At 42.6% G+C, this 21,067-nt stretch overlaps 1 protein-coding gene across 2 annotated transcripts; it reads left to right on the forward strand.

Moving 5' to 3' along the window:
• The first annotated feature begins 227 nt into the window (after positions 1-227).
• Positions 228-20,608, forward strand: TMEM237 (transmembrane protein 237). Of its 2 annotated transcripts, none has more exons than XM_002712524.6 (13): positions 228-555; positions 1,981-2,012; positions 2,579-2,589; positions 3,746-3,799; positions 6,859-6,996; positions 9,928-10,048; positions 11,173-11,330; positions 14,641-14,764; positions 15,048-15,239; positions 16,281-16,354; positions 16,976-17,069; positions 18,176-18,297; positions 20,035-20,608. In XM_002712524.6, the coding sequence occupies exons 1-13, from the start codon at positions 514-516 to the stop codon at positions 20,100-20,102; spliced, it is 1,230 nt and encodes a 409-aa protein (XP_002712570.3). In that variant the 5' UTR covers positions 228-513; the 3' UTR covers positions 20,103-20,608. The 2 variants fall into 2 exon arrangements, with proteins under 2 accessions (XP_002712570.3, XP_089186189.1); XM_089330063.1 differs by lacking the exon at positions 228-555 and adding an exon at positions 1,064-1,178.
• Positions 20,609-21,067: the final 459 nt, after the last annotated feature.

Below are 21,067 nucleotides of genomic sequence, written 5' to 3' on the forward strand. Positions count from 1 at the left end.
AGCCCTCCCATCGCTTTCTATAAAGCAGAGTGTATGACTCATTTTTTTAAACTTAAAAATAAGTTCCCTTTCTAAAAATATCCAAATAAAACAGAAAATGCAGTCATTTTAAACGATATTTAGATAGGCTGATTTAATTTTCTGTTGTGGCTCTTTAAGAAGGTTTCTGATTCGATTTACGCACTGTCGGTAGACGCTGTGAGAACTGTTTATTTCAATTGTTTATTACGCACTGTCGGAGACGGTGTGAGAATTATTTCAATACACACGCCCACCCGGAGTCCCGCCGGGGAGTGTCCAGCCCGGGGCGTCCGGGCGTTCCTCCCTACCCCAGCGCCCGGGGACGCGGGGCCAGGCAGAGCAGAGGCGGGCGGGGACCTGGCTCGGGCGTCTGCGGTCTCGCCGGGCGCTGCGAAGCCGCCGCCTCCCGCAGGTCCCGGAGGCCGGCGCGGCGCGGGGAGCCCGGCTCGGGCCAAGGCCGTTGCCCTGAGGGAGCCCCGCTGGGCGATCGTCATGAGGGACGACTCGCGGTTTCGTGTGGAGGAGGGCCGCCCGGTGAGTGGTGAGGGGGCGCGGCGGCCACGAGGGTCCCCTGGGGCAGCAGCAGCCCTCGGAGCGGGCAGAGGCCAGCGGTGGGGGGCAGCAGCGGCCTGCCCTACTGGCCGTTACTGGACCCCGGAGCTGGCCGGGAGTGTCTGGGGGCCTGAGCTCGCGTTGCCACGACGCCGCCTCCGTCCGCCGCCGCCCCGGCTGGGCGGGCTCCGCGGCTGCCAGCGAGCGGCTCTTCCAGGCTCCGTCGGGAGCGCCGGGCCTTCCGCCCGGAAAGAGAGCGTTGTGGCTCCCTCACGCCCCGCAGACAAATCACAGCAAACCCTGGGGAAACCGTGATTGGAGCCCCACGGCCGCCGGAGCCTCTGCTTTCGGCCCGTCAGCCCAGGCTCCTAAGCCCAGTTTCCTGCACGGCCAGTCTGCAGAGGTCAGGCCCGGCCCCGGTACCCACAGCCCCCTCGCCCTACAGCCCACCGAGGGGTCTGCGGGCCCGAAGCGGCCTGGGCCGCGCAGCCCGATGACGCACTGCGCCTGCGCGGGCGGCCGGGCGGGCGGGGGTGGCGCCGCGCGCCCCAGGGGCCGGAGGCCTACGGGCCCCGGCTTTAGACAGAATGGGGAAGAAGCAGGTGGTAAGCGAGCGGTGGTTAAGTTTGAGCGGTTAGGATTCTTGTCTCGGGTTGAGCCGTCCTGCTTTAGAGGGGCTTAGAGGTTGGGTTTCTGCTGTGGGTGAAACGTCATTTTTGCGGGATGTTTGAATGAGGGAGTTAGCAAGTGCACTGGACCTTGGGCTAGAACGCGCTTCGTAGCATCTTTAGAACAGCGGCGCTTTCGTGCGACTCCTTTCCAGTGTAATGTTTGACCACTGCATAGGATTAAGACAGTCAGCCTTGTCCTGGATCTTGGAGTATTTGCATTCATGTACTATTTGAACGGAAGGATGGCTGGGGGAGACCAACTCCTAGTATCTAGAATTTAACCGCGCTGTCTCCTGCAAGTAGCGAGATCCGTGGACCCTTAAATTGTTGATTTTGAAGGATTCCAGAATGCATCTTAGCTGCAGTGCTGTCTGCACTGCTAACACGAGTTTTCTCATTCATATCAACCTTTCTGCCCTAAAATCCTGTCTGTGGCACTGTTACTTGCTGCGCACGTTACAAAGTGGCGGAAAACTTCTATTGGCTTCCTGTTGAATTAGAACAAAACCCAGACTCCTTCCGTTGTTCTGACCCTGGGGCGTGTGCTTGGCCTTTACTGTCCTTTAACCCTGATTCTACCATTACCCGTCAGGGTGCCCTCACCGGTGGCCCATCAGATTTTTCTGTCACTCTGAACAGCAGGCTGTTGAAAGAACTTAAGGGTATTTGAGATTACATGAAGATGCCCAGGCTTTTACTTATCCACAGTTTTCTTCCTCCCTCCCACCCCCCATAGCGGCCTCCACGAGCTCTTCCACCTGTACCAAGGTAAACATGATTGACAGTAACTTAATTGTTGAACTTTAGAAACATAAAGCGAATGTTTGATGTGTAGTGTTGAGAAAGTATGATTCAGAAGAAACTTCCAAAAATTTAAAGGTAAAGCATCTTTGGGGCCTGAGGATAGCAGTTGTAACTGAATGTTCTCCTTTATTCAAAAGCCTGATTGTCACCGTGGTGTGCTGGGGGAGATCCGTGCTTGTTAGTAGAATTCTAATCCTCTTTTGTTTGCCAGAATAGTTTCCTGAGAGGTTAAGCTGATTATAGTGAGTGACAAATAACAGTTCCTAATCTGCTTTCTTATAGACAATAGGGAATATGGGTATGTGGGTCTTGAAAATGTTGGGGTTATTTTATTAGTAGTATTACATGGTATAGTTCTCACAAATAATAAGCTAGTTTGTAACCTGGCTGACATTGTGTGAAAGCTGATTTTATTTTAAGTATATAATGGTTTCAGTTATTTTTAAATTTAATTTTAAGTAGATTTGTAATTAATGGTTTCTTTTTTTGTTTTTCTCCTGCTGACTACATTTGGTCGGTATTATATGAAGTGCTATTCAAGGTAAGTTTATTATTACGTAAAATTATCAAAATATAATACTTGTGTTAAAACTACTATATTCAAAAATTAATGTTCCCAAATTAGTTTGATTCCTTAACTTGTTTTAAAATTTAATATGGATGCCATTTTAAAAGTATAGCTGATCTATAACACTAAATGACTTTGACCATTAGAAAAGCATTATCTTCCCCCAAACAGAGTGGGCAGAGCATAAGTCACTGGTCTAAGCAACCTAACAGGGACTACACCTTCCTTTTTCCCATTTGGTCAGGACCGGTGAAGTTAGGCTGCACTAACAACCCCCAAACCTCAATGATTTAATATCACGCAGGGTTACTTCTAATTAATGTGAAGTCAACCCCCCTCCCCTTTAAAAAAAGATTTATTTATTTACTTGAGAGGTTGTTAGAGAGGGGAAGACAGAAAGTAGGGTCTGCTGGTTCATTCCCCAAATGGCCGCAACAACAATGGCTGGAGCTGGGCCGATTGGAAGCCAGGAGCTTCTTCTGGGTCTCCCACATTAGTGCAGTAGCCCAGGCAGTTGGGCCACCGCTTTCCCAGGCCATAGCAGAAAAGCTGGATCGGAAGAGGAGCAGCCAGGACTTGACCCAGCGGTCATATGGGATGCCTGAGCCACAGGCGGAGGCTTAGTCTGCTATGCTACAGTGCCAGCCCCCTGCACCCCTCTTAACTAATGAAGTAGTGATCCAGACTACTTCTGTCCTGTGGTTCTGCCATCCTAACATGAGGCTTCATCAGTTGCACAGCTAGGGGAGAGAAAGCTGGAGGCTACTCATTGGCTCTTTTGTGTGTCAGCCCCCACACAACACAGACTCATAGCCAATTGGCCACACCCGTCAGATGCTGCACCTGAGTGGGAGGGGGGCAGGGCTGGAACATGTAGGGGATTGGATGAACATGTAAGCCTGTTTCCTGTGTCACAGTTTCTGACATTACTGACCAGCAGTGTGCCACCACACTACAGGTTCTCATCGTCTTTGTCAATGGGCTTCTCTGCTGCTTCTCCCACTGTGTAGAAGTTGGCCGGAACCAGGGAAGAGGGGGAGAAGTGTGTCTTGCTATAAGTTCTTGTCTGACTGTTGCCCGTGTTGAAGGGTAGGCAGCCTTTTCTATTGCTGTTCTTTCTGTCTTGCAGATGATATTCCACTTAGTCGTCCTAAGAAAAAGAAGTCCAGAACAAAAACACCTGGTAAGAAGCTGTCCTTTGTTGTGTGGGATCGCGAGCTCGCCGAGGCACTCAGACACGATGAACATCCCAGATCCGAGTGGCAGGGCCTGCTGTGTTGAAGATCAGGCTGATTGGAAGCCCTGGAATTCCTGGTGGTAGTGAGCGCCAAGGCAGTGCCCAGGCTGAGGAGTATTTAGAAACATTCGTGGAATAAATAGTTGGGCCCCTAAGCTCTTATTTCCATAATATTCTTGAAGTCTTTGAGGTCTTTTATCCCTGGACAACATAAATTTTTTTTTAAAGATTTATTTATTTGCTTGAAAGAGTTACACAGAGAGAGAAGGAGATGCAGAGAGAGAGAGACGGAGACGGAGAGGGAGAGAGAGAGAGGTCTTCCATCCACTAGTTCATTCCCCAGTTTGCTGCAACATCCAAAGCTGTGCCAATCCGAAGCCAGGAGCCAGGAGCCACTTCTGAGTCTCCCATGTGGGTGCAGGGGCCCAAGGACTTGGGCCATCTTCCACTGCTTTCCCAGGCCATAGCAGAGAGCTGGATTGGAAGAGGAGCAGCTGGGACTTGAACTGGTGCCCACATGGGATGCCAGCACTTCAGGTTGTGGCTTTACCCGCCATGCTACAGTGCTGGCCCCTAAATTTTTTTTTTAAAGACTTATTTTATTTATTTGAAAGAGTTACAGAGAGAGGTAGAGACAGAGAGAGAGAGAGAGAGAGAGAGAGATCTTCCATCTGCTGGTTCACTCCCCAGTTGGCTGCAATGGCTGGAGCTGAGCTGATCTGAAACCAGGAGCCAGGAGCTTCTTCCAGGTCCTCCAAGTGGGTGCAGGGACCCAAGCACTTGAGCCATTCTCTTCTGCTTTCCCAGGCATGTCAGCAGTGAGCTGGATTGGAAGAGGAGCAGCCGGGACTCCAACCAGTGCCCATATGGGATGCCAGCACTGCAGGCTAGGGCACCGGCCCCAGCATAAATTGTTTTAAGCTGTGATTGGTGCCAGATGCTGGAACAGGGAACTGGATTTTGTGCCAGAGTTCTTTTTCAGAGAATCTCAGTTCTTTTCAGAGAATCTCAACCCGACAGCACGAGTGTGAAGGCAGGGCCACATCACCCGTGCGTGGCAGCGCTAGGAATCGGCAGGTTCTGTGAATTCCTCATTTGTCCTTCTTGTCCACTGATGGTCCAGGATGTTCCATCAGTAACTCAAACCCGAAATATCCAGAATCCATTCCCATCGTCAACAGTCAGTGTTTACCCGTTTACAGTTTTCTGTTAATGGAAGCCAGCATTTTCCCCAGCTCTCAGGCTTGCAACCTGTTACTCTTCCTTCGTAGACTCTTCTAAGCCTGAAAAGTTTCTGTAGTTGTTTCTGTTTCTGTTATTCATAACAGGAATCTGTATGTACTGTCTTGGCTTCTTTTTTTTAAATATTTATTTGTTCATTTGAAAGTCAGAGTTACACATAGAAGGAGAGGCAGAGACAGAGAGAAAGGTCTTCCATTTGTTGGTTCTCTCCAATTGGCCTCAACAGCTGGAGCTGTGCCAATCCGAAGCCAGGAGCCAGGAGCTTCCTCTGGGTCTCCCATGCAGGTGCAGCGGCCCAAAGAATTGGGCCATCCTCTCCTGCTTTACCAGGCCATAGCAGAGAGCTGGATTGTAAGTGGAGCAGCCGGCACTCAAACTGGTGACCATATGGGATGCTGGCAAGGCAGGCAGTGCTTTACCTGCTACACCACAGCGCCAACCCCTGTCTTGGCTTCTTTACATGCAGAGTTCTAGGTTTTTTTGAACAGTGACTTCATAATATTAAATTTTAAGAATGTACCATAGTTACCCGTCCATTTTTCTTTTAGGTTATTTTCAAATTTTTCACTCCAAACAATATTGCAGTTCTTCTATATAAAATGGTGGATGGTGGGGAAGAAGAAGTATTTCTGTAGGGTGGATTACTAGCCGAGCAGTTGCTGGGTAAGGCCATGTGCAATATTGAAATGATAGATTTTGTTGAATTGCCTTCAAGGCAATTCAGTTATTTAGTTATTTATTTATTTTTTGGCCACTAATAGAATTTGGTAGTGTCACATTCTCTAAATCCTTAAGAGCATTGGACAATATCACTTTCATTTTTTTGCTAATTTATTAGATGAAAAGTCACTTTTTAAAAATTTCACATCTCTCTTTAATACTGGGGAGGTTAAATGACTTTTTAGTTCATTAATACATTTCTGTTTCACGTTCTGTGAAGTTGCAGGCAAGAATGTAGTCAAGTAAAATTCCAATCTGCGGAAATTATGTTAGAAGATTTCATGGAGGGAGAGGTTGAAGTGGTTGTTCAAATGAAGAGATATGTAACTTACCTGTTAATTCCAGGCATCTGTGATGATTTTATTAACAGAGGACTAAACTGTAGCAGATGTACATAATGTTTTTTCTGCCAAGGGCCATTTGGCTATTTATAACATCATTCACAGGCCATGAAAAATTGTCAACTTAAAAGTAGCCTGCAGAAGGAGGGAGTGGGGATGAGACAAAGAGAGAAGGAGAGAGAGGAAGAGAGAGGTCTTTCATCCCTTGTACTATACCATAAATCCCCAGAACAGCCAGGGCTGGGCCAGGTAAAAGCCAGGAGCCAGGAACTCCACCTGGGTGTCCTATATGGGTGGCAGGAACCCAAGCCCTTGAGCCCTCCCTTGTTGATTCCCAGTTGCGTCAGCAGGAAGCTGGATCTGAAGTGGGGGCACAACTCTGGAATACAAGCGTCATAAGTAGTGGCTTAACCTGCGGCACCACAAACCTCCCTTATATTTTTGCCTTTTGAAAGTTCTGAGTGTTCTGAAGTAATTTCTCCTTTTTTTTTTCCTCTAATTCCTCAGCCTTTTCTATTCCCTCTTCTCTCACCTAAAGCCTAAAGTTAGAGTTGATGAGGGAGGAATCGAGATTTGGGGTACCATCAGGGAAGAGAAAGGATGACTACATAGGAAACTCTCTCGCTACCTTTTGTCGTCTTTTACAGACCCAGGGATGCCTGCTCAAGTTGCCCTCTCTTGTTTTCTGCTGTTTTTCTGTAGCCAGTGCTTCTTTGGAGGGCCTTGCTCAGACTGTTGTGAACAGACCATGTGAAGATGGTGAGCCACCAACTAAAGAACTCAAAGAGAATCCTGAGGTTCCTGTTCAAAGGAGACAGAAGAAGACACGGCAGCCTCTGGGTATGTGAAGAAACCATGTTAGGTTGTGAAAGCAGCTGTGAGTTTTGAGAGTATGAAAAAAAATCTGCTCTCATTTTCTCCCCATTCATATCCCATAGGTGGTTTCTGACTTAAAATATTCACCACTAGAATAATTCCAGTTGCTTCAGTCAAGAACACTTTACGGCTGTCTTTTGGTTGTGTGTGTATAGATTATGAGAGGAGGCATACAAAGTTAAAATATGGTTGCAGGCCGGCGCTGCGGCTCTCTAGGCTAATCCTCCACCTAGTGGCGCCGGCACACCGGGTTCTAGTCCCGGTCGGGGCATCGGATTCTGTCCCGATTGCCCCTCTTCCAGGCCAGCTCTCTGCTGTGGCCCGGGAAGGGCAGTGGAGGATGGCCCAAGTGCTTGGGCCCTGCACCCCATGGGAGACGAGGAGAAGCACCTGGCTCCTGCCTTCAGATCAGCGCGGTGCGCCAGCTGCAGTGTGCCAGGTGTGGTGGCCATTGGAGGGTGAACCAACAGCAAAAGGAAGACCTTTCTGTCTCTCTCTCTCACTATCCACTCTGCCTGTCAAAAAAAAAAAAAAAAAAAAAATCTGGTTGCAAAAAAAAAAAAAAAAATCTGGCTCCATAGAAGAAATTGACAAATGATGAAATGGACATTTCAGGTTAGTAGGGAAAGAATAGATTCTGCATTAACAATAAAATAGTGAAACAGCAGCCAATATGTATTGTCTTTTTACGTCCGAAGCACTGTTCACCAAATACACATGAAAAGGTTTGTCAAAGTGAAATAGTGACATGGAAAATCAAAAACAAAATGGCTTGGAGAATCTTATTTTTGTATATAATCAATACTCGTGTTAATTGCCTAGGGCTTCCATGACAGATTACCATAAAATCATGATTTAAAACACCAGAAATCTGTCCTCTCCCAGTTGTGGAGGAGAAAGTCTGACCTTGCGGCATCTGCAGGGCCCTGCTCCTTCCTGAGGCTCTGGGGAAGACTTCTCCCTCGCCTCTCGGAGCTGCTGGGGTCGTTGACCGTCCTTGGCCTTCTTTGGTCTTGTGGTGATGCCAGTCTCTGCCTCTTTCTTTTCCTCGTGTGTCTGTGTCCAGAGTTATGAGGACGCTAGTCATTGGATTTAGGGCCCATCTTGATCCAGCCTGACTTCATTTTAACTTGATTATGTCTGCAAAGACCCTACCTAATTTAAAAAAAAAAAAAAAAAAAAACAACACTATATTCACAGGTACTGGGAGTTAGAATTTATATATATATATATATTTTTTATCACAATTCAACTCACTTGATAACTATATATATCTGAGGGGGTTTCAGAAAGTTTGTGGAAAAATGGAACCAAAAGATAATGTACATTTTCACAAACTTTTTGAAGTCTTCTCATAACTCATACAAAGTAAAAGTACAACAAAAAAGCAAAAATCAAGGATATAATCAGAAACAACATGGCTTTTTTTTTTTTTAGAAGGAGGAAGGAAGGAAGGGTGATTTTAATTTTCTTTCCTCATTTATGTTTTACTAATTTTTCATATGTTGAGTATGACATTTATAATAATGAGCAAATAGACAAAGAGTTTTGTTAAAGTGAAACAAAAGGAAGGAGCAAAGATTGTGAGATTAGCTCTTTCTAGTAACACCAGCCCCTATAAATGACTTATTAATGGATTTTAGTAATTCACCTGTTTCATTGTAAAATACATTTCGTGCCAGTGGTGAACTACATCATTCACTGACTAATTTCTAGCATGACAGTGACAGGTATTCTCTGGCCCAAAACTTGGCAAGGTCCTGAATTTTCTAAAAATAGTCAGGTCATTTGTATAGAGACATTTTCCCACAAATTTTAAAGCTTATTAGTAGTTATTAGTGTCCATCTTGATTTTCAGAATTATTACAAATTAGTCTTCCCGATTAATTACTTGTTGCTATAGAAAACAGCAAGTCCTGAGTGGATGGAAAAATGAATGGAGTAGAGGTGTCTGAAACTAGCAGAGTCAGGCAAATGAAATAGTTTGGAGAGGGAAGTTGAACTGGGAGCAACAGTGCCTGGGCGCTCTGAGTATCTACGAGGAGAAGTTGGAGGAAGGCAGAAGAAGGGAAAACAAAAACAGAAATGATTGCCACACAGACTTTACTTCAGTGAATGATGTAGGTCACCACTGGCACGAAATATATTTTACATTGAAACGGGTGAATTACTAAAATCCGTAAGTTTTAAAATTCCCATGCTGTTTACTGAAGAGTTATCAGAGCAGGCCTGAGACTGCTAGAGAGGCCTGCTTGTGAGAGTACTTGGTCTTTAACTCATTTCCCAGGGCTTGGATGGCCCTGGTTCTCTATATGGATATAAACTTTCACTGTCATGTAAGGGTGGCTCACTATGAGTTATGCTGTACCCCTGCTTCCCTTCTGGGGACCTGGAGTTTCACACATGCTAAGCCTATGGGACCTGTCCCTAACCAGTCCTTGGGCACCGAGTCTTGAGTGTGTCACCCCTGTAGTCCCAACTCCCTGCTGGAGGCCTCTTGTTTGACTACTGGAGAGTACCCTTGGAAGCCTATGCCAGGTTTCTCCTGGACTTCGCACCATGAGCTGTTTCCCTTTGCTGATGTTTCTTCATGTTCTACTGCTGTAGTACTTTACACCTGTGAGCATAATGATTTCTGAGTCCTGTGGGTCCTTCCAGCGAAGCACTGAAACAGGAGGTAATCTTGGCGATTTCCAGCACACTCTATTGGGTTCCTTAAATTTTTTCATATCATTCAGCATTTCAATTTCAGATTTTATGCTGAGAGTTTGGAGATGTAAAATTAAAAAATTAAAAAAAATTCAAATAGTGGAGATAACTTTTCACTAATTAAAATTATTAAAATTCTCATGTCTTTTTACTTTCTAGTCATTTGCAAACTTATTTTATTTTCAGAACTGGAGACTTCTTCCCCCCAAAAGAAGACATCTAGTCCATCTTTATTACGAAATGAGAATGGTATTGATATGGAACCAGCTGAGGGGACAATTATTCAAAAACCTCGAAGGAAGACAAAGTAGGAATCTGTTTATTCTAAATATTTTCCAGGGTTTCACTGATATGTACTTCCGACTTCTAAAATGGAAGCGTCTCATTAAGTCTTATTAAATACTTGTGTATGTTCATCTCTAGGATAAGTAGTATTATAAAATATCAGTTAAATTGGTCTAATGATAAATTTTATTTTATTTATTTTTTGTTCTATTTTTTTAAAAATATTTTATTTATTTATTTATTTGAGAGGTAGAGTTACAGGCAGTGGGAGGGAGAGAAAGAGAGAAAAGTCTTCCTTCCACTGGTTCACTTCCCAGATGGCTGCAATGGCTAGAGCTGGGCTGATCCAAAGCCAGGAGCCAGGAGCTTCTTTCTGGTCTCCCATGCAGGTGCAGGGGCCCAAGCACTTGGGCCATCTTCTACTCTTCTACTGTTTTCCCAGGCCACAGCAGAGATTGGAAGAGGAGCATCTGGGACTAGAACTGGCACCCATATGGGATGCTGACTCCACAGATGGAGGATTAACCTACTGCACCACAGAGCTGGCCCCTTAATGATAAATTTTAAGAGTGAAATAGGAAAAAATTAGTATTGTACTTCAATAAAAAGTTATGATAGCCATCCCTGAAAAAGAGGAATACAAATGGATTTCACATAAATCACAAAATTTGGATACTATGAATGTTTAAAATTAAGGAAAAGAAAATAGGCTCTTGTAATTTATTTTCTTATAACAAAATTATAGTTGTTCCAGAAATAAGCAAAAGTATATTTTAGAATATGAAATTGTATCTCAGATAACATAGAGGGATATACTTTAAAAGAACATAGTGGAAATTATATAACACTTTGATTTGTTTTTGGACATGATCATATAAGTAGTGACCTATGTCTATATAGCATCCTGTAAATTCAAGTTTGGAGAGACTGATCTAGTTCAGTCACTACATTTTCCAGTTGAGAAAACTGATGCCCACAGAAATAGGCAGCTTGCTGCACTTAGCAGTTAATAACAGATCCACTTGAGTAAAAACCAAATTTCTTTTCTCCAACTCTATGGTTCTTTCCATTGTTTTCCTAGTTAGTTCCTTTTGTGGGTCTGTAGAAGTTTAGTAATCATTTTTCTTGCATTCTCCCTGATGACAGGAAGACCCAGCCAGCAGAAATACAGTACGCCAATGAGCTCGGGGTGGAAGATGAAGACATCATCGCCGATGAGCAGAGTGCTCCGGAGCAGCAGGCGAGATTCACCGCCCCCACCGGCGTCAGCCAGCCTGTAGGCAAAGTGTTTGTGGAAAAAAGCCGTAAGTTGTTCCTTGTTTTGGCACATGAGTTTTTTGAAAATTATACAGGGATATCTTTTGAGCTGGTGATTATCTTCCTGGAAATCTGAATTAAGGAAATAAGCAAAAATATAGACAAACAGCTACACACAGATCTAGTAATTACACTATCATTCATGTGAGAGAAAAACTAGAAACACAGAAGGGGAATGGCTTTTGTAAGATATGGTCTAATCAGAAGTGGGGAACCATTTTCCTTCCAAGGACCATTTAGACATTTATAACATCATTTGCCAGACATTGAACATTATTGACTTAAAAATTAGCCTATTGTAGATTTATTGAATGTCTAATCCTGCCTGCAGTTGCCTTGGCAGGGCCAGACCAAATGACTGCATGCTTTGTCCAGCTCCTGGGCTGGATGTTCCTTATCCCTATATAATAAAATATTGTGTACCATTCAGTGTTTAGGGAACATTTTTAATTTCCGAGGTTCTAATGAAAAATGAGCATGAACATATTCTAAGATTATGGGATTGCCCCCCCCCACCCATTTTTTGTGCTTTGTTGTACTTTTACAAATTTTCTGTAATTATTTTAGTAGTTGTGGTGGTGGTGCAGGTAATGATACAAATTCTACAAATAAAAATAAATATGAGAAAAGACATGGTAATACCTCCATATTAAATAAAATATACAACATTATATTGTTTTGGAAAATAGACATTATATAGCATATATTGCTTTTAAGACTGTTTGCTGCATGTCTTAGCTTGGGCTACTTTAACAGAATACCATAGACTGGGTAGTTTAAAAGCAGACACTGACATCTCACAGTTGTAGAAACTTGGATGCCCAAGAAAAGGTGAGAGCCTCTTCCTGACTGGCAGATGGCTCCCTTCTCACTGTGCCGCCCTGAGATGGAGCTCTGTTGTCTCTGCCAATCCAGTCACATGCTCCTGTGACCCCATCTAAGCTTGCCTAGCTTCCAGCCTCCCCACCTGCAAATGCCATCACACTGGGGGACAGGGCTTCAACATAGAAATTTTAGGGGGACACCTTCAGTTCCTAATGCAGTGCTCCAGGAAAACCCACCCACAGTATTATGACCATATGCTACTTCCTTGGATTTTCTGTGGATGTGCTGCCCAAAGAATTTACCTGAAGCATGAAGGTTAGTCTTAATATGTGTTGCGGTGGATTCGCTCTGAGAGGAGGAGCATGGTGGGGGCAAGAGGCGCGGAGTCACCACACAGACCCCGGGAGTTGGGTAAAAGAGGGCCAGAGGCGAGCAGCCCGCAGACTTGTTTATTTCAGTTGGTACAGCGGCTTAAATAGCCACGGCAGCCAATCTGGTCAAGGGGCGGTTTATGCCCTAACCAGTCACAGCCTGTTTTCAGGCAGTCTCTGAAGCCATCCAATCACAGCCTGTTGCCAAGCAGGCTCCGTTTGCCACGTGGTTTCCAAAGCCATCCAATCACAGCCTGTTGCCAGGCAGGCTCCGTTGTCAGGTGGGTTTCATAGCCATTCCTGAGTAACTTGACACTCGCTTGCCAGTGGCCATCTTGGCATGGCCTTCTCATTCCACCACAAATATGCAGTTGAGATTTTGTGCAATTTGTTTTAAAATTCTGATTCTGTAAGATCCCATCTAGGGGATCCTGGAGTACGTGGCCAATGGGAAACCTGTGGCTTAGAGAGGCTAATTGACTTCCCAGCATCTCACGGTTGGTTTATGTAGAACTGGGGCTTGTACCAGCATTTCATGGCTTCTGGTCAGACACCTTTACTAAATTATTATGTGGCCATTTAATGTACTCCAGTATACTTTGAAGTAATATCACTCAATCCTTATTTTTTTTTAAAAGGTCTATTTTACTTATTTGAGAGGCAGAGGGACAGGAAGGAGAGACCGTATGAGGGGGAGCTTCATTTGCTGCTTCACTCCCCAGATAGCTGCAATAGCCAGGCCTGGGCCAGGCTGAAACCAGGAGCCAAGAACTCCATCCGTGTCTCCCACGTAGATGGCAGGGGCCCAAGCACTGGGCAGTTTTCTGCTGCCTTTCCAAGTGCGTTAGCAGGGAGCGGGATTGGAAGCAGAGTAGCCAGGACTTGAACAAGTGTTCATATGGGATGCCAGTGTCATCGGTGGCAGCTTAACCTGCTGTGCCACAATGTTGGCCAGAACCTTAGTTTTATTTTTGCTTCCTTTAGCACAGAAACTTCCTTGCTAGACTGTCTGACCGTAAAAAGGCACAGTGCTTTTGTTGTGAGCACAGAAGTTGCCTTTTCTTAGGGAAAATAAGTGTCCTACCCCTTTGATCCTCTCCAGCATCTGAGAGCTGGGTTTGGTGAGAGTAATTGCAGCGGAACCTTTCCTGCCTTCGCTGGCCCCAGAGTCCTTTGTGCATTACCAGATATCAGAAGGAGCCGCCTTGTCGACAGCAGAAGGGGCGAAGTCCTGCTTCCACCACGTTGCTGCGCTGCTTCTTGACTGTTACTTTTCACAGGAGTCTTCTTCCATGAAGTTCATGAAACACCGTGTTCCTTTTCTGTCACCACAGAAAGTCATGACCCATGTCCCAGCATCTTTTGCTAATCAATTTGCAGTGGTTTTCCAAAATTGACTTACCTTGATGATATATGCATTTAGACTTTAATACTTCCAAAGTCTCTAAGGTAGAATTTTGTAGATTAGGTCATGTCATGTTCAAGGTCTTTAGACTTTATTTTGAGTTAAAAGTTCATGATTGTATCTTATGAAATATAACTGATTTCTTGTGCGGTTACTTTACCATTGATCTGGAGTGGAGAAGAAAGCACATTGAAAATGCTTACTTTTTTTCTTGGGAATGCAGAATAGGATGTTTAAGTAACCTAAAGCAGAGAGCCTCAAGAAGTAGGTACTGAATTAAGGAGAAGTTTTTTGTTTTGTTTTTTTATTAGGCAGAGTTAGACAGTGAGAGAGAGACAGAGAGAAAGGTCTTCCTTCTATTGGTTCATTCCCCAAATAGCCGCTATGGCTGGTGTGCTGCGCCAATCCAAAGCCAGGAGTTAGGTGCTTCCTCCTGGTCTCCCATGCGGGTGCAGGGCCCAAGCACTTGGGCCATCCTCCACTGCCCCAGAGAGCTGGACTGGAAGAGGAGCAACCAGGACTAGAACTCAGCACTCATATGGGATGCTGGCTTCCGCAGGCAGAGGAATAGCCTTGGGCACTGGCCCAAAGAGAGTTTTTAAATAGAAAACAGTCAATCTCTGCCTGAGGCTTCTTGAGTGTGGAATGCTGAAAACTACCGCCAAGGCTGTTAGTAACTGTGTCATGTGTTCTTAGGGCGATTCCAGGCTGCTGACCGTTCAGAGTTAATAAAGACCACGGAAAACATGGACGTGTCAATGGACATGAAGCCGTCCTGGACCACCAGGGATGTGGCCCTGTCAGTGCACCGGGCTTTCAGGTGGCTGCTTTTGTTGCATAAATAAATGCTTACCATGTTCCCAGCAAAGAAGCTTGGCTGTTCAATGCTGCCAGCAAATTGACAACTTTAAATGGTGGGGAGGTATATTTTTTTGAACACTCACTGGAATTAAATGATCTGCTTATCATTGTGAATAAAAAGAAAAAACGTGTTCTAACATTTTCGAGAATGTTCAATTTTTTCTTATATGTGAAGATGTTTTATTTTGTACTTCAGTGTGATGTGTTATTCATGTATAGTAATTGACTCCTTCTTCCTTTAGGATGATTGGTCTCTTTTCTCCTGGCTTCTTGGCTGGCTGTGCAGTGTGGAACATTGTTGTGATCTACGTTCTAGCCGGAGAGCAGCTGTCTAACCTCTCAAACCTTCTGGAACAATACAAGACCTTAGCATATCCATTCCAGAGCCTTCTCTACTTGCTTTTGGCTCTGAGTACAATCTCAGCATTTGACAGGTAAGACAGTTGTGATTCCAGATCCTTCTAACTTTGCTTCAGGAAGAAATGTTGAGCAGGACTTCTAAACAATTTTCAAAATAGAATTCCTGGATATTCCTATTAAAAAACACAGTCTGTTTCTGTTCTTTTTGGTGGCAATAGGACTATTGTGAACCCAATGTCTTTAGAAGTCTTAACCCACTCCAACATTAACTTACAGGTCTAAAATTTCATCTGAATGTAGTCAGCTCCAGAAGCTCTAAATATCATCGTGGAAGTTCTCTGAGTCAGGCAGAGACTGGATGCTGGGCGTAGTATTAGCTTCCTAGGACTCCTGTAACGAAAGTACCACACATTGGCTGGCTTACAGCAACGGAAGCACATTCTTTCATGGTTCTGGAGACCGGCAGTCAAGGTGTTGCTGTTTGATTCCTTCCTGGAGGACCCTGAGGGAGGCTCTGTTCTCCCTGTCCCCTTGCTTCCAGTGGTTGCTGGCCAACCGTGGGATTCTTGGCTTTGAGATACATCACTCCAGTGTCTGCTGCTGTTGTCACATGGCACTCTTCCCTATGTGTCTCTGTTCTGTGCTTCTTCTTGATGTAAAGATGCCCGTCACATTAAGGTTCATTTTTATGACCTTAACTTTATTATATCTTTGCAAAGACTCTGTTTCTAAATGAGGTCATTTTCATGAGTACTAGGGGGTGGGAATCCACCATACCTTTGTGGGAACACACTTAACCCATTTTGTTTTTTCAAAAACAACCTAACTGTAGCCTGATGATATGGGTAATATAAAGAGATCAAAGCTAATGAAATTTTGCAGATCAAGCTTAATTTGTTTCTTCAGATGTCTAATGAAAAATACTGCCTTCTGGTTAGATATTTTATGTGGTCTTTACAAACAAGATATTCTTTTGTGTATAAGTATAAAATGTAGCTACTTAAAATCTAGTAATATGTGATGGTATAGAATAGAGAAAGAGAAAACTACACAGGGAAGTAAAGTTTAGTTATGTTTAGAACTGCACTGCAGTAAGAAGCGTCTGTGTTTTCTAGGATTGACCTCGCTAAAACCTCAGTAGCAATCCGAAATTTTTTCACCCTGGATCCAACTGCTTTAGCATCTTTCTGTGAGTAAAGAGTTCCTTTGATAACTGAGTTATGCTATAATTTTAAACCGGGAAGAAGATACTCTTATTTTTACAAAGTGTTCATATTATTGCTCCCTATAAACATTACCCCTAGATGTTCAGTGAATTTGTAATGAAAAACATAATAGGTATAATTTTCATAGAATTATTTTTCAATAGAGGTTAATCCAGATTGTTTTTTAAAAGCTTAATTTGTTATTCTATATTACTTAGTTTTTAGCTTTTGTAGTTTCTTTTTCACAGTACTGTATCGGTATGGCCTTTCTGTAAACTTATTTTACATCTTTATGATAACTTTGTTCTAAGTTATGAGACTTAATAAAATTAGCTTAAGACCTTGAGCAAGTCATTTAATTTCTTAAAAGATCTAGGTTCTTGCCAGTTCTGATGATGCAGTAGTGAGCACCTCAAGACCCTTCTGCACCTGTGTTCTTGAAGAATAATGTAAGGCTACTCAGCCTATTGGCATTGATCAAGTGAATTTCTTTTACATCATCACTCAGCAAAGTACAGATTACTTTTGACCTTCAGATAATCTGTAAATTCAAATTAATACCTGTTTGTTAAAATTATTAGTAATTTCATTTGTCTTTTTCTCAGTGTACTTTACTGCTCTTATACTATCTCTGAGTCAGCAAATGACAAGTGACAGAATCCACCTTTACACACCTTCTTCTGTTAATGGTAGCCTCTGGTAAGAACTCACAACAACGTTAGCAATTGTTAGTGGTAATAACAGCAGCATGGGGAGTAATGTACTTTACTTGTCTTTTTGCTTTTTTTTTTTTTCATGTTTTCATCTATAATTAATGTAGGCTCTGTTTTTTTTCAAAAATGTGGCAAGAAAATACCTAGTCCTCTGGTTAATGAACAGCTATTGTTATGTACACCTGTATTTTTAATGAAATGTCTTTTAAAAAGATCTGTTTTAGGTATTCAGTTAGAATTTTAAAATAAGTCATCACTCGATGGACCGGAGGAGCTCTGTACCCTTATCCCGAGTCAGGAAGCCTGAGGCCCCACTGTAGTGATGAGAGAGGGTGGCCAGGAACAATGCTAGAAAGGGAGCCAACACCTGCAGATCAGTGGCCCCCATGAAGATGAAACTCTGAGGTGCAGTCTTTATTGAGAAAGTGGTTAGAGGGTGGGGTAAAGAAAGAGGGGAAAGATAGTTCATTACAGAGTCATGACAAGGTATTGGAAGGGGGATGTTAGAGTATTTTTTGTGTTTTTTATTATTATTATTATTTTTAACAGGCAGAGTGGATAGTGAGAGAGAGAGAGACAGAGAGAAAGGTCTTCCTTTTTGCCATTGGTTCACCCTGCAATTGCCGCCGTGGCCGGCGCACCGCGCTGATCCGATGGCAGGAGCCAGGTACTTATCCTGGTCTCCCATGTGGGTGCAGGGCCCAAGCACTTGGGCCATCCTCCACTGCACTCCCGGGCCATAGCAGAGAGCTGGCCTGGAAGAGGGGCAACCGGGACAGAATCTGGCGCCCCGACCGGGACTAGAACCCAGTGTGCTGGCGCTGCAAGGCGGAGGATTAGCCTATTGAGCCACGGCGCCGGCCCCGAGTATTTTTTGTTAACACTAACTTTCCAGTTATATTAATGCACAGATCAGGTCTGCTTAGGGTTCCAATAACCTTTGAATTCTTGCTCTCATATATGGTATACTTTCATGCTTTACTTATTATTTCTCTAGGAGAGAACTATGATTTTTTAAAAATCATAAAATTGAAATATTTGGTTTATGAACCAAAATGAAGATATTTCTAATGAGTATTTCTATGTCTCTAGGGCTGCAGGAATTGAGGAACAGATTGTCCAGCCATGGATTGTGGTGAATTTAGTGGTGGCACTTCTGGTTGGATTATCTTGGCTTTTTTTGTCTTACAGGCCAGGCATGGATCTTAGTGAAGGTATTAAAGAGAAAAACAGTATAAGAATACCTTTAAATCTTCTATAATGGTTTTATAAGTATTTTAGTATTCTTACAATTCTCCAGTAACAAGGATTTTTTTGAAATAAAATAATACAAGAAGAATGAAAATAAAGTGGTTGTAACACCACGTTCAAGGGAAGCCAAGGAGGAGTGTCCAGGAGAGCTAGAGTCAAAACTGCTTGATGAGGGGCTTTTGTGGCCCCTGTGCTCTCCCAGGAGGTCTTGTTCCTCTTGGGGTCCATCAAGTATTTTATAGAGCCTTTGCTCTTCACCTCAATTAGTCTATTTTTGATAAAAGTATCCCTGAATCTGAAATAAGTCATGTTTGCTCTGGGTAACCTCTGTGTCAGACATATTCCAGTGAGTTGGTCCTGTCTCCTCCTCTCCTTGGCAGATTCCTAACCCTTCATTGTCCGATGAAGTATTTAGGAGTCCTGTCTTTAATGTGGCCACTGTGCAGGGAGATTTACCAATCTCTGGTCCCAGACCCCCACTGGAACATCTGAAGAACTGGAATCATATTAGCAAGCTGCTATTCCTTTAGCTCTGTGTTACGGAACTACTGAGTATTTGTATTCTAAGTCATATTTCCTTGGTAGGAAATACAAACTTTGAATCTCTTGTATGGGTATTTTTTTAGAGTTTAGTTATTATTATTTTTTTATTGACTCAAATAATTAGAACCCATGTGTCTCAGAAGTCTTAGAATGGAAAATCTTTTCAATATTTCCATTTGTAAAAACCAAGACAAAGAATGCAATCCTTTTGTGTATTCTCATTCATTAATATGCTTTTTTTTAGCATTCGATTTCTCATGTTGCTACCTTAAAGATCCTGTTAGTTTATTCCTTTTGGTAGATTTGCTGTGTTTTTGAAGATCTTCGGCCTTAGGTGTTTGCTGCCTTTGCTTCACTTGCTATAGGTTTCGAGTACACAAAGAGTTTTTCATCTAATATTCACAGTGCTTTCATAGGACTTAATTTTACTACATTCATAATTTTTTCCTTATACTTCTTGGTATTTTAGCAAATCACATATTTAAGTAATAATTTACTTATAAAAATGTCAACTACTTACATTCCACACTGAGGTTGGAATTAAAGCTGTGTCCAGCCAACTTGCACAGTATTCAGTCTAAATCACAAAGTATGTTATTTAGTAAATGTTTGTAGGCACTTGCTCTCTTTTAGGGCCATGTGAGTCATATAACCTTTTATTTCTGTGTGGAGAAAAGTGAATATAAAATGAGGATAATACCTCGCTTACTGGGTTGTTTTGATGATCAAAGGCAGTAACACATTCAAGATATCCTGGCACAACCCCATGTTAGTTCCAAGCCCTTCCTCTGCATCTGTCCCCTGGGTTTTACATTATCTGATCACTGTGGAATTAGACCGTTTGGCTGTTCAATGATGTTAGAGTCTCTACATGATTCAAGTACCATCGTCAGATTTATTATTATATTATTTCCATTATATGTCTTATTTTTCAGGGGTTTATAATAAGTATAAAACTTGAACATTCAAAAATACAAAGCATTCACATTTGTTACTAGCTCACCTTTTAAATGATATTTCACTGTCAAGAGTTCTTGCTTGTACTGGAGGGCTTTCTTTTACTATGTATTATGTCAGTATTTCAAGAAACTATTTGTAACTCTTTGGAAGGTCCTGGGATATGATTTAAAGTATGATCTGTTAATTTTCTTTTTCAGAGTCGATGTTCTCTTTTGATGTGGAAGACTATCCTGATAAAGATAGAGGAATCAGAGCCTCCTCATAATACTAACATACCTTCAGGGGAATAATGGCTCAGTGTTTGTCCTATTTTTGTTTTAAATGTATTTTTATAAGATATGTATATATGTATTTTAACTGATTTTTGTATTATATAACATTGAAAAATCTCTCAAGATTATGGACAATGTTAAAATTGTATTTGCTACCTATACCTAGACAAATTTCTACGGCATTATCATCTCTGATTGACAAAGGAGATAATGAACTAAAAACCAGCTGGTGAAAGTGTTTATTTTTTATTCTGTCAAATTAGTTGTATTTGTAATCATTATAAAGATACTAATTCAGAAAAAGCCATAAACTTTTTGTCATAAAATATTTATCAGGTTTAAACACAGATTTAAGGAGTAGAACAGAAAGGAAAAAAGACCTTCATTATTTATTTTGGATGTTTCATTACTGAATAAATTGAGATATGAAATGTCTTTTCTGAAACTTAGTGATTGTGCATCATGTAATGATTATAATAAAATGTAATTTAGCTCAAAAGATGCTTTACTTCATGCCTAATATAAAGGAAATGTATCTTTTTTTTGAAAAAGTTGTATATCCAAAAAGTTCATTCCTCTTTAAAATCTGTACCAGCCATTCCCATGTCTGGTTGCACATCAGAATCATTTAGGGAGATTTAATAACAAATGTAGCAAAAGGAAGCTGAGCAGCACAAGAATTCAGGAGGCCTGTGTTTATTGGGTTCACACTCCCAGTTGATAGTTCTTTTCTCTTCTCTTCTCTTCTCTTCTCTTCTCTTCTCTTCTCTTCTCTTCTCTTCTCTTCTCTTCTCTTCTCTTCTTTTCTTTTCTTTTCTTTTCTCTTTTCTTTTCCAAATTATTTATTTATTTGAAAGGCAGAATTACAGAGGGAGAGGGAAAGACAGAAATAGATCTTCCATCCTCTGGTTCATTTCCCAAATAGCTGTGATGGCGGGGACTGGGCCAGGCTGAAGCC

The sequence above is a fragment of the Oryctolagus cuniculus genome, chromosome 3 (genome assembly GCF_051225735.1).
Source record: "Oryctolagus cuniculus isolate XC-2025 breed Fujian yellow rabbit chromosome 3, ASM5122573v1, whole genome shotgun sequence".
Classification (NCBI taxonomy): Eukaryota; Metazoa; Chordata; class Mammalia; order Lagomorpha; family Leporidae; genus Oryctolagus; species Oryctolagus cuniculus.

What these genes read in the sequence shown, in the direction of transcription:
- TMEM237 (XM_002712524.6), top strand. Translation starts at nt 514, where the DNA reads ATGAGGGACGACTCGCGGTTTCGTGTGGAGGAGGGCCGCCCG. An exon ending in AACTGCTTTAGCATCTTTCT is followed by an intron (nt 16,355 to 16,975) that starts GTGAGTAAAGAG and finishes TCTTTTTCTCAG; the next exon opens with TGTACTTTACTGCTCTTATA. An exon ending in AGGCATGGATCTTAGTGAAG is followed by an intron (nt 18,298 to 20,034) that starts GTATTAAAGAGA and finishes TTTCTTTTTCAG; the next exon opens with AGTCGATGTTCTCTTTTGAT.